At 40.8% G+C, this 13012-nt stretch overlaps 1 protein-coding gene across 2 annotated transcripts; it reads left to right on the forward strand.

Annotated features, from left to right (window-relative positions):
• The first annotated feature begins 1541 nt into the window (after positions 1-1541).
• Positions 1542-12473, forward strand: elmod3 (ELMO/CED-12 domain containing 3). 2 transcript variants are annotated; one of them, XM_047381535.1, is made up of 14 exons: positions 1542-1611; positions 2808-3471; positions 4240-4311; positions 4412-4486; positions 5193-5262; positions 5817-5885; positions 7965-8053; positions 8464-8587; positions 8671-8793; positions 9029-9159; positions 10110-10186; positions 11621-11748; positions 12089-12365; positions 12396-12473. In XM_047381535.1, exons 2-13 carry the CDS (start codon positions 3370-3372, stop codon positions 12337-12339), a joined length of 1311 nt encoding a protein of 436 aa, XP_047237491.1. In that variant the 5' UTR covers positions 1542-1611; positions 2808-3369; the 3' UTR covers positions 12340-12365; positions 12396-12473. The 2 variants fall into 2 exon arrangements, with proteins under 2 accessions (XP_047237491.1, XP_047237490.1); XM_047381534.1 differs by having other exon boundaries at positions 12089-12468.
• Positions 12474-13012: the final 539 nt, after the last annotated feature.

Genomic DNA, 13012 nt, shown 5'->3' on the forward strand with positions numbered 1-13012 from the left:
ACCCTGCAGCAGAATAACACAATAATTTCTGTGCCAAGAAGTTATGCAATGAGACTAGAAGGAGAAAACAAGCTATCTGGCAACCATACTAAATTTTTGGCACTGATGCCAGCATTGATTCATTTATTGCCCTTTTTTCTAAACCACATCTTTTTTGTCATGAGGCTAATGTGGGCACATTCTGAGGAACACATATCATAAAAGTCCCCAAAAAGCCTTTAAAAAAAAAAAAAAAGCATTTTAATATTGTAATATTGTATAGCAAATAGTAAATATATTGTAGTATAGGCTACAGGGTTGCGTGGTTGTTAGCACTGCTGCCTTGCAGCAAGAAGTGTCCTTAATTTGAATCCCAGCCTGGGGTCTACCTGTATGACAATTGCATGTTCTCCCTACTGCATGACAGGGTTCTCTCTGGATGCTCTGGCTTCATCCCACGATCCAAAATCATGCATGCTAAGTTAATCTGGCTCTCTGAATTGTATGTATGACTAAGTGTGAACGTGTATGGCTGGTTCTGGTTGTGATGGTTCAGAATGTACCCCTCCTCTCACCCAATGACCACTGGAGATAGGCACCAGCCCTCCTCAACCCTGCGCGGATATTCAGGTTTAGACAATAGATAGATGGATCGTCTAATGTACAAACATCTTTTCAGCAAAATGAATTCTGTGTTGATAGCACATGCTGTTAGAACCTACACTTCAATGAAAATATAACAATAGACACAAAATAAAACACAGTAGAATTGTAAAAATGTTTTAAACCTTTAAAAATCCCATTAAGGAAAGGGCTTCTGTATTTGGATCTTTACATGGTAAATTACTTTTACAGGAAGAAAAAACATATGTATAAAAAGATGGAAAAGTGTACCTTTTAACAATGCAATGAATAATAGTGATCACTCACTCATTTCAGTGTGCCTACACCTCTTCTAAGTCATCAAGGGGTTTTGAAGTTGGCTGAAGCCCCTGTTTCCAACTTCTCAGTCACCTGCTGGGAGTTGCAAAATGATGTCTAATTTATATGCATATACGCATAATTGCCTATATAGCCCTAGGGGTTCACACAAATCACTGTGATCTGTTAAAGATTGGACTTGATTTAAGACGGCAGACCGCTTTAGATTTTACCCCTCTCCAAAAAACTTTTAGATTCAGCCTCCAGGACCAATTAATCTGGATTTATACTAAATAAAAACACAGAGAAAGTTATCTTCTGAAAGTACAATATTAGCTGCTTCTAGTCGTTTACCAGAACATCACTTCACAGATGCTGAACTATGCCTTTAAGACAAGAAAAGAACCATAATGTCACATTTAACTTCAGAAACAGGGTTAGAATATAGACGCGCCTACAGTAGGAGATGCTGGTTGATACAGAGCTTATTTATGTGGTAAATCATTGAAGTAAAGATGGAAAAAATTATTTGGACAGGGTTCTTCTGGGTTTTTGTCATAGATACCCTACCTTAGCTCCCAGAAAGCAATGACGTAATGAATCTAGTCTTTGACAGGAAACCACAATTCCCAGGATGCACTTGAAATTGCTGTGGCTACTGAACGGGGGAAGGGAAGCTGAGATTGGAGGGAGAAACAATCAGAAACTCAGGTACTTTTTGAACGCTTTTTATCGTATAATAAGGCTGGACATTTAATCCCAGGTGATATTTTCAGCGTAATTAATAGACAATAATATCTGATGTAGATTTAATAAGCGCCTTGTTGTCGCATTTGGAGATCGACTCCATCTCCGTTACAGTTCAGTAGAGCTCCAGCTAGCCCCGTTAGTTAGTTAGCCTGGCAGCTGGCTTTTCTTGTTTACGCCTAGTGGGAACTGGCTGCTCAACTGCGCGTAATATTTATGCCACAAATAGTTTAGAGTTTTGCCAGAGAGTTTCTACGGACTTGCATACTGAAAATGTCAGTGGTTACATTCTCGGTTGGACAGAAAGCTGTAGCTGCGTCTTTGTGCCAGCGGCTCTGCTAGCTTTCTGGTTGCTAACTGACGGGGCAGACCGCTGCTGGAGCTGGAGCTGTCACCGCCTCTGTAGGAGACCGTCAGCACAAAAAGCTCAGCTCAGTGAATACCTCTGACGTTCACTCTGTAATACTTTGACTTTTAAATGATTAATACGCGCAGGAATTGTGCTGTGCTGTTGGTTTAGTGAAAATGGCAATGATAACAATAAGAGAATGTTTTAGGTATGGTACGGTATGAGATTCTCACCGCCTTTTGTATGAACACTTGTTGGAGGTGAGAACTAATTATAATCTTTTGCTATGAGTTTGTTTTAACACGTTACGATTTAACTTGTGGTGCACCGATTGATCGGCCCCTATTCCCTTAATTTTGGGTGATCGGCCGATATTTACATGTTAAACCGATCTCATCTACTTGTCTAATCTATTGTGCAAGTTTTTTTTTTTTTTTAAGTGAAAAATGAAAAGCTAAAGGAACTACAATGCTCTAAATGTTTCATTATTATTTGAGAGCATTGCCTCATGTGCAGTTAAAACAATTTTGAATTGTTTTGCGGGTATTGTTTAATGTTTTTGAATAAAATAAGATTGGAACTTTGAAGGTGTATTGTGACCTTATAACACCTGACAGTGTCAGTTATAAAAGAAATCGGTATCGGCCAAAATCGGAATCTGCAGGTTAGGCTTCTTAAAGATCGGTAATTTGTGACCGGCCAGAAAACTGCAATCGGTGCACCCCTAGTTTTAACCTTTCTTGTTCAGGTTTAATAATTTTGTGGTACTTCGATGACATTATATAATTAGTGTTTTTGTCATACTTTTCAGATACTGCGTGCCTCCTCCTCAGGAGTTGGCCCAGACAAGAACTTTTCTACATGACCCTTATCACGGTTCCCTTTTTTGGCTTCTCTGCTGCAGCAGAGCTCATACAGTAACACAGCTTCTGATAAACTGCACTTGTTCTGGATGCCAGAATCATGAAAATTCTTGGATGGGGAGAGCCCAGCCCTGAGAAGCAGCAACATCATGCAGCTTCAGTTTGCCTGTGGTGGGGTTGAGGAGTGGGGTTGAGCTGTAGAGGAGAGGAAGGGGGCAGGGTTTCATCGCACTATACACTGATTTTGAGAAGATCTCGTCGACTTACGTACGCACTTTTCTTCCCAGTCAAGGCCTATAACACCACTCAACCTCGGCTGCCGAAGCAAGAACAAGACGATCCTGACGGCATGGATCTCAATGACATTTCTGTGAAATCTGGCTGTTGACATTAAGATCTCTGTGCATGTGAGGAGAACATGAGAAAAGCATAGAAACTTTTGGTCCCTACAGATGTGCTCTTCAGAAACCATGCTGGTCTTTGCTGTGGCTCCCCAGCCCATCTCCTTTCATGACCTCAGAAATCTTTAGAGGCCACGATCAGGAACAACATCAACAGCAAACACGATTACGTGCAATGGAAGACAACATTGACGTCACATCACACACAGAGGTACCTTCATTTCCCTTCTTCTTTTCAATCTAAGCTTTAATCTCATAGCTGTGTTTGGGCTTACAGTAGTTTAACGCCATTAAGAGCACCTGCCATGGTGATCAACAAAACAAACCTAGGTTTTGTTTGCTTTTCTCATATTCATGCTGTTTCCTTTCAAAGGGGAATTTTTCTCTTCCTGCATCATCTTAAACAGTTCAGAATTTAAAAAAAAATGTTTCTTTGAAGCAAGTTGCCACCCATGCTGAAATCACAGCCTAATGTCAGCTGGTGTCTCTCTGCCTGAGCTGTAATCTTTGATCTGGCTTGCTCGGCAGGTCAATGTAGTAGCAGCTGACATTGCATTTTGCTTATCCCTAACTTGGTTTTGTAGCCATAACATTACCTCCAGCGGCTTGGCCTCCATCCTTGTGTAGTGCAGGAATTGTAGACAGTCGCATAATTGTATCTTAGGCAACACCTCCAGTGAGGGAAAGTTTTCTGAAGAGCACGGAGATCATTAACTCTGACAGATGGCTGTCTTTGCAGGAAGTTTTAATATCTGAAAAAATGTGAAAATGTAACATTTTTACTGTCATGTAACATTTTTTCCACGATTTCTGGCCTGTATAGTTCAAGATTTCTCAGACCATAATTTAAGTAATGGTATAATAAACATTAATATGAAATCTGCTGCGAAAACTGACTTCCTGAGCAAGTAAAAGCTATAGAGTTTATTCATCATATGTATGTTTGCAGCATTTCTTATGTTTTTGTGCCTCTTCTTAGGGTCTGAATGGTTTGTCACATGAACGTAAGCCTGTAGAGGAGATCACCAATGGACATTCCACCTTTAAGCCTGTAAGCTAAAAGTCACTTCTCTCTGATCCTGTGTAATTATTTGTTGCTAGGCAGACTTTTACTTCCAAAGTCGGCTTTGTTAACTCCTGTTTTTGTGCAGGTCATTAATGGAGTGGCTATAGGTCACAATGGTAAAGACTACACTAATGGCAGTGCGCCTTTCGGATCTCTGCCGGTAGTAAAGCCTTATTTAAAGTAGCTTCTTTTTGAACAACTACAGCGCTGGTCAGAAGTTTACATGCACTCATTGGCATGAATGTCATTAAGCTTTTGACGTGTTCTTTTTCCCAGTTGGAACTCAGTTATATACATGCCCCCTGACTAATATTTAGGTAAATGTCCCTTAACAAGTCACAGAGAAATCACATTCTGTTGTTGCCCTGAACAAAGTCCTGGGGGTAATTCGGGCTTCGTTTTGACCTCTCTTCTGATCAGAAATGCTAGCACCCATTTAACCTGGTATATTGCCACATAGCAAGATTTTAAGTAAAGCTCCTTAATGCTCAATATTGTTTAGGTCAGGTTTATTGCAGAAGCTCAAAGTTTACCTGCTTTATTCAAAACATGTTTTCATGTCTTTTTGTGATCATTGTACTGTTGGAGCAACCGGTTGTGTTCAAATTTCAGTGCAGAGGATTCAAATATATATATATTACTGAAGTTGCATGATTAATGAAGTTGCATGTTGAATTGCTATTCTGACTCCCAAAAAGAAAGGTTCAAATGAAACATTAAAAGCCCAAATGTAATATGAAATTCATACTGATGAGTGGGTGTAAGCATCTGGCAGGCACTATATGTGTGTGTTTGTGTATGTGTGTGTGTGTATATATATATATATATATGGATTTTCTGTAATACAGCATGTATTTATTGCTCAGATTTCAGCGCTGAAGCAAAATGGCCTTCTGCAGACCCTGGCAGCAGGTGGAGATGAGCCCACTTCAACAGGTAACGCGCACATTTATATTTTTACCAATATTAAGACTTTGTATTTACTTCTATTTATTTTAGTAACGGCATTTGTGGCTAACCCTAAACCAACCCGAACCATTACCTATACATTCTTTACCCCAATCTTAACCTAAACTTGAGTCACACCATACCTCTAAACCTAACTCCTAACCCTAAAAATGGGGGTCCGCAGCATTAGGGCCAGTCTTTGGACCCCCCTAAGAAGGTTGGTAAATACACCAGAAAAGGTCCTAAATAACATACAAGTAACATAAATGAGTGCGCACACACACACGCACGCCCTTCTTCATACATGAATCTGTATATAAGCTAAATAGCAACTAGTTGTTGCTGACACAGACTTCCTGAGAGTGAACACAAGCTGTTCATTTGAGGCACTTTGAAAGGGTTCAGCTCTGCTGAACTGAACTCATCAATGTGATGCTCCTCCTGGTTGCAGGCTGCAGTGAAGTGTGTTTATGGGGCATGATGTGAAATGCGTGAGGTAATTTGTTTGTCCAACCTAACGCTTTTTTTTGTTTGTTTTACAGAAGAGCGAGAAGATGCCGAGCTGGAAAAGGCCAGGCAGGAGTGGGACGCTCTAGATAACATCCAACCAGGTCAGAAGCATCTTGATGTTTCACTTGTCTGAGGGTGTATTCACACTTGCCACTTTTGGTCCGCTTTAAACGGACCAGAGTACGTTTCCCCCCTTGGTCCGGATCTTTTGTGCAGGTGTTAATACGCTCAAGCAAACCCTGGTCCGGACCAAACAACCGGACCGAGACCAACTTTTTGAGATGGTCTCGGTCCGCTTCCAAACGGACTCTGGTGTGGCTCGCTTATTGTCTGTATACGAACCGGCCCCGATCCGAACCAACTGCAGAAAACGTACGTCTCTTTGGACTTAACAAGCCACCGTAGCTGATAGCAAAGGTGTACGTTATACTCAAATCATACCTGGCCAGCTGATTGTTGCAACACCGGGCATGTGGGACCGGGCTCGCAGAACACACCGTCTTCTTCGACGTTCAGCACGCATTCTTCAACGCTGTTCCAAACTTATAAATAGAATGTCGCAAAATCTGAGTTGAATGAGCTGCTCTTCACCCTCACAATAATATTACAGCCGTAATAACGGCACAAATATGTAGAACAGAGGTGCTGCACGCAGCACGTCTACACCTGTTTTCCAAAATTTCCGGGTGTGTGCTCTGTCCCGCCCTCGTCATTTCTGTCCAGTGGGAGCAATGATCCCATTGGATCCGCGTGGCTTTGTTTACAAGTAATAGTTCACTTACAAAAAGTACAATGTGAAAGCAAACCGCACCAAAAACCAAAAAAAATAAAGTCCGCTTTTGCTCCGGACCAAACAAGCGAACCAAAGGACTTTCCTGGTGTGAATACACCCTGAATCAGGATGAAAATATCGTTTTTGATGTGAACTGTAAGTTGGGACAACCCAAGTAGTCACTCCAAGAAATCTGAGCATTCTAGAAAATTCTTACCGACGTCTTGAATTTTATTGCCTTGTTTAGTCAACAGTTTCACTATCAATCCACCTGTCCCGTTTTTGTAGAGCATTGACCTTTCAACACAGATTTTAGCTGATTTTGACCTTTCTTTAAAACCTATAATTAACAGTGTAATATTTGTTTCCAGACTTTCTGCTGTTAGCACTCATGACTGTAGGGAACATGATATGACACTGCAGTGTTTCCCTTTGGATTTTGGTCTTGGCTCGCTGTGTGTGTCTGCACGGCGCAGCGTTACATCAAGACTTAAATTGGCGTGTTCCTCCGCCATAAGTTGAAAACAATATAGCTCCTCTTCCGACGGGGTAAACTGATAACGTGTGAACACGTACAAAGGTTAAAAAAGTTTCTATGTCATGTTTTTCCCCTACCAACAGGATCGCACGCCCCCCTTTGGATAATGGTAGGGGAAACACTGCACTGTATGTGTGTGTGACTGAAAGTAATGATTGTATAACAGGGTTAATACAAAGACAAAATGATTGCAGGGTTGAAAATTTAAACTGTATTTATCATTATGTAATTACGATTAGTCTGGTTAGCATTGCTTACTGCGGACATCAGCCTCTGTGTGTGCTGAGGAGAATGTAGACCCCTGCTTTAAGTCCTTACATTGTCCAATGGCTGCCAACATTTCCAAATCCTGTATGTTTCATGACAGACAGAAGTTGAAATGTTGAAATGATCAAATGGAGCAACTTTTCTGTGGTTGGAGCCTCATCCGATTCCATTCTCTCCTTTTCCAATTCGTTGAAACATCTGAACTAAAGCCTCAAGGCAGACGGCTCTCCAGAAAACGGGTACATGATGGCACAGGAGTGAAAGGACCAGCGCTGTGGAACTGTAGCTCTCTGAGGCTACGAAGAAAATGCTGTCTCTTTTTTAAAAGCCTCTTGCATCTCAGTTCTTCCTCTGATTTTATTTTTAAAAACCTCACATGGTTACACCAACCCAGCTGGTAGCATTTAGGCCAATCATACCTTTAGTCCAAAATGTTGCTTCAGGTTTTTCTATTGAGTGTTGAACAATCAGGTTTTTATTTGGTAAATAATCTCTGGCTGATTTAAACTGTTGTCTGTAGTAACAGGTTTTTCTGCTGACTGCTGGAATACTGCTGTAGAGTCAATGTTCTAAAACAAAAGTTTTTATGCGATGCCCCAACAGCTCTAACTGAGGACTCGAACCCAACCCCACTCATCTCTTTCAATGAAGCCCTGCAGTACTTCCAGACCACAGACCTTGGAGACTTGCTGGTAAGAAAAGCACTTTTTCATTGTATGTGTCACACACTCCAGCTCCATATGTAATTTGATTCACGTTTCAGTCATTAGGCCTTCTTCTTGTTTTTTATTCTTTAGCTTGATCTTAAAAAGGCCTAATAACCAAAATGTCTTACTGCGCTCCAGTGATCAGCACCTCCGTAAACATTTTGATCTGCTATTCTCCTGTTTTTACAAGAAAAGCAAATAAACAAAAAAAGAAAATTTAAGCTGTGAAAATTTGAAATGAAGCCCAACCAAAGTCACTTTTCAGGGAGATACTTAGTTTTCATTCTGACATCACCTGCATCTGTGTTTAATGTGTGAAGTGTTAATAGAATAACAAAGTGTTAACTATATATAAGTTTATTACTGTTTGCCCCCCCTTCCCTTTCGATCTGTAGAAGAACATCCAGCCAACTATACGCAGGACCGGACTGGCTGCGATTGCCCATTTCCTGTTCGGACCTCCTCGAATGCACAGGGAGCTCCTGGAGGAGAGGGATCTTGTATTTGCCATTGCACAGTGTGAGTGGTTGTATAATTAGCCACAGTTACTTGCAGAAATTTCACAAGTTGTTTTTTATTAAACGATCTTTGCGTGTGTTTAGGTCCTGTGGATAACATCCAAACAGTCCACATGCGTGTCCTGCAGACCATATATAAAAGGCTGATTGGAACCAGGCTGGACTGTCCTCGGTACGGTTCACACTGGGAAAACGTCGGCTTTCAGGGTAAGACCCTCAGAAACTATTTTGTTGTAAATCTGGTGTTTTATGGAAATGAGTTTGTGCCAAAAACGAATTTCTGCTCAGATTGATAGTAATTTGATCGCATTAATCTTAAAAACTAGGTTAATTGATAGAATCGTGTTGTTCTGTGGCCTCTGCATATAAAATAATAAACAGCAGCTAGACCAAACCAAGCAACTTTAAGACGTCATCTGGAGGTTTGTTTGGTGTTTTGCAGGTACAGACCCAGCCACTGACCTACGTGGCACCGGGTTTCTTGGACTGATGCACACTCTGTACTTTGTGATGGACCCAGAAACTCTCCCGTTGGCGAGAGACATCTACAAGCTGTCACAGCATCCAACACAGGTGTCTTTAAGTCACAAAATGCAACCCTAAAATAGTTTATTCACAGCAGAGTTGTCAAACTTGATGCTCGCATTTTATAGACCTACTGGGGAATTATTTTGAACTACAACTTTACCAGTATTTCTGAAATACCTAAAATTATCTCATCCTTCTTTGTAAATTCCCTTGACTTATTGCCTTCTACAGCAGGTGAAAAAACTATATATACTTTAGTTTATAATATAAAAAGTAGAGCGTGTGTTGTCTCTGGCTTTAAGCAGTATTTCTGCGGGCTTTCTAAAGTTTTACTTAAGATATTATAAGTTATTATTATAGCAGCCGTCCGGAGTTCAGGTCTCGACCCTGGAGACCTGGGCTGCATGTCTTCCCCCTCTCTCAACCCCACTTCCTGTCTGCCTACTTTGAAAGAATAATAAAACAATTTGAGGCCACTAGTGCCGCAAAAAGAAATAATAAAATAATTATTATTATAGGTACTAAGAAAGATCCCAAACAGACAATCCGTGTACAAATACTATTTTTATCTCTGTCATACTATGTTATCCTTGGTGTTTCTACAGATCAAACCAGAACCATTTCAACTATTTATGCCTTTGCTAAAGGTGCTTCTCAATATACCGCTTTGTCTACTATTGTAATTTTGGTTAATTGTAGAGAATCAATCAGACAGAGACCATTTTTACCTTGAACAGCTATTGCCAGGTCAAATACTAATAAACCGATTTGCTGGTTCTGGGTTTGGTGGTTTAACAGAAATATTTTTCTGTTGTTGAGCATATCGTAGAAGTGCCTTTGTTAAAAAAAAATGTACAATTTGCCACTGTCTAAAGAAAACTTTAAATGACCTTTTATAGCTATCTCTCAGTACAAATTACATCTAAAATATAAAGGAATTAAACTTTTGAGCAGCACAGTAAATTACTTATTGTGTATTTCTTTTCTGTTTGTAGAACTTTCCATTCTGTGTGATGTCGATCAACATGACCCGCATTGCTTTGCAGGTCCTGAGAGAGGAGGCCCTGTCCAAGTGAGTCACATCTCCTAAACCTTCTTTGATTTTGTTTTGTTTTTAGTTTCTCCACACTGCTCAACAAATATGAAAGAAACGCTCAGAAAGCATCAGATCTCAAAGAGTGAAGAATCATGCTGTATATTGATGTAGACAATATGTGTTTGGAACAAAAGGATGCCTTAAAAACAAAGTGAAAACTGGATGTAATAGGATAGTCTGATTAGCCAAAATGGCTTTGCAGCACCTCCAAAATAGTAATCACTATGGCTCCCACATGCTTGTTTGCACACCTAATGAGACAACAAGTGGTGTCCTGAGGGATCTCCTCCCACATCTGGACCAGGGCATCGCTGAACTCCTGGACAATCTGAAGTGGACCAAAACGGTGTCCCACAGGTGTTCTATTGGATTTAGGTTAAGACCTGCAAGCATTGTCATGCACCAGGAAGAACCCTCAACTGACTCCACCAGCTTGCGGTGTGACAATAGCTCCAAGTATTTCATGCCTTTGCCCTGCCTGTACATCTCTGTGCATCGCTCTGTTATTGTCTTCCCCAACCATCACTGACCCACCACCAAACCAGTCATGCTGATCAATGTTAAATGCAGTCAAACATTCTCCATGGCCCCTCAACACTCTTTCACTTCTGTCACAAATACAGGGCAATCCTCTAATCTATGAAAAGTGGCAGGCCTGTCAATTTTGTTGATCTATGGCAAATATAAATTGGGCTCCATTAGAGGATGTCGGACATTCATGCCGCCCTTAGGAAGTTATGTTCTGATTGTTTGCTAAGAGACATTTACGCCAGTGGGCTGCTGGAGTTCATTTTGTAGAGCTGCAGCAGTGCTGATCCTCTTCTTCCTCCCATAAAGAAGCAGATACAGGTCCTGCTGATGGGTGGAGAACCTTCTACATTTCTGCCTAGCTCTTCTAGATAAACCTTCTTCTGGGCAATTCCCAAACCTCATGAAACTGTGATGAGAGACTGCAAACCCTCTGGCAATGTCACATTTGGTGTGCCACCCTGGACACGTTTGACTTCCTGTGCACCTTGTAGTGGCTCAAAAAATGATGGGGGCAATATGATGAAGAAAAAGTCAAGAAATAGTGACTTAATCTTGATCAGTATCTCTCTTTTATTCTCACTTCCTGTTTTATTCTTACCTTTGTGTGAATCTATATGCTTTAACTTGTCTGTTCCTGCTGCTGATACACCTGAATTTTGAGGGACGATAAATGTCAATTCTATTCTATTTTACTCACAATATTCAGCAAAAGTAATGCAGTTCTAAAACCAACCAGTGCAATATCCAAACCTTTGACTTAATTCTTTACTCTGAATAAAAAGTATTTTTTTCTGCAGTGTTTTACGTTTTTGTTGCTTTCCATTTTCAATGCGGTATCTGCAGACACTGACAGCTCCCTCATTCTGTGTTTTTTATCAGGGAGTGTAATCGTCGTCAACAAGTGGTGGGCGTGTTGAATGAGTTTTATGTTGCCACATTTCTCCACGTCTACCAGCTGTGGAAGAACCAACAGAAGACAATTGCTGACTCTGGCTTTGTACTAAAAGGTAAAAACAGTAGCTAGGTTTTCACTTTTACCAAGAAGCTAAAAGTCTAAGTCTTGATAAAATTAGATGCACCACATCATTTTTCATATGAAGTGAATTAATAGAGCTGTCAAAGAGATCCTCAAATAAATGAGCGTTTTTATGGTGTTATTATTTAACAATCTGATTCCAGTCATTATGTTAAACTCCTGGCTTCATATTTTTAGCCAAAATGTCAATTGCATCAGCCTTAAACTTTCACATTACTTTCTGAAATATCTTGCTCTTTCCTTTTAAAGCATGCGTTTGGTTGTCTGAAATCGGCAGGCGTTGATAATTTCTGTGTTTTTGCAACCGACAGAAGTGGAGCTGTTTGCCAAAAAGAACCCCAAGCAGATGCTGCGCCGACTAGAGGTCTTCCTTAAAGAGAGGCAGGCAGGTGGAGTCCCCCGTGGGACATCACCAGACCCTCAGGCCCCACAGCCTTCTCCCAGCTTGGGGGAGAGAGGAGCTAAAGCTGGCATGGGACAGGGAAGCAGGGGAAAGGAGATGCACTTCACGGGAGTGTGTGATCTTCCACCAGACATGGAGGGAGAGGCCAGACTTATCTAAGCTAGAGTGTGTGTATGTGTGTGCACGTGTGTGTGTGTGTGTGTGTGTGTGTGTGTGTGTGTGTGTGTGTGTGTTCCTGTCTTGGCATCAGAGTGAGAACCATTTTCCCGATTTCACCATCAAATTGAGGACCGTTTGTACCAAAGTGAGGACATTTTGCTGGTCCTCACGACCTATTTTGCTAACGATTAGGTTTAGGACTAAGATGTGAATTGAGTTTAGGTTAAGGTTAGGGTTAGGCATGCACTGGTAATGGTTAGGTTTAGGGTTATTGTCAGGGTTAGGGCATAGAAAGGGTTGAAAATGACTGAAAATCAATGGAAGTCAATGGGAGTCAACACATGGTCCTCACTACATATAGCAAAACAAGAGTGTGTGTGTGTGTGTGTGTGTGAATGAGTGAGTATGTTCCCACGTTAGTAATAACTGTCCTGTCCATGAATAAATCTAATACTATATATGTGAATGGTTTAGTCAAAGCTAGAACAGGCCAGAAGTCACTGATCTGAGGTCTACCATCTGGATCGATTCACACACCTTTCAGATATCTGTTTTAATTTATTCTTGAAGCCCTGGACAAAGATTTGCAATATATACATAATGTAAGATGTCATTTAAAAATAAGCAAGAGGAAGTGAATATTTGCACTTTTCAGTAGTTGTCGTAGTCAAAT

The sequence above is a fragment of the Girardinichthys multiradiatus genome, chromosome 12, assembly GCF_021462225.1.
Source record: "Girardinichthys multiradiatus isolate DD_20200921_A chromosome 12, DD_fGirMul_XY1, whole genome shotgun sequence".
Lineage (NCBI taxonomy): Eukaryota > Metazoa > Chordata > Actinopteri > Cyprinodontiformes > Goodeidae > Girardinichthys > Girardinichthys multiradiatus.

Bases quoted from the DNA above. Each gene is read 5' to 3' on its own strand.
- elmod3 (XM_047381535.1), top strand. From the start codon at position 3,370: ATGACCTCAGAAATCTTTAGAGGCCACGATCAGGAACAACATCAACAG. The intron at 4,312-4,411 runs GTAAGCTAAAAG...GTTTTTGTGCAG, and splicing joins GACATTCCACCTTTAAGCCT to GTCATTAATGGAGTGGCTAT. The intron at 11,749-12,088 runs GTAAAAACAGTA...TGCAACCGACAG, and splicing joins CTCTGGCTTTGTACTAAAAG to AAGTGGAGCTGTTTGCCAAA.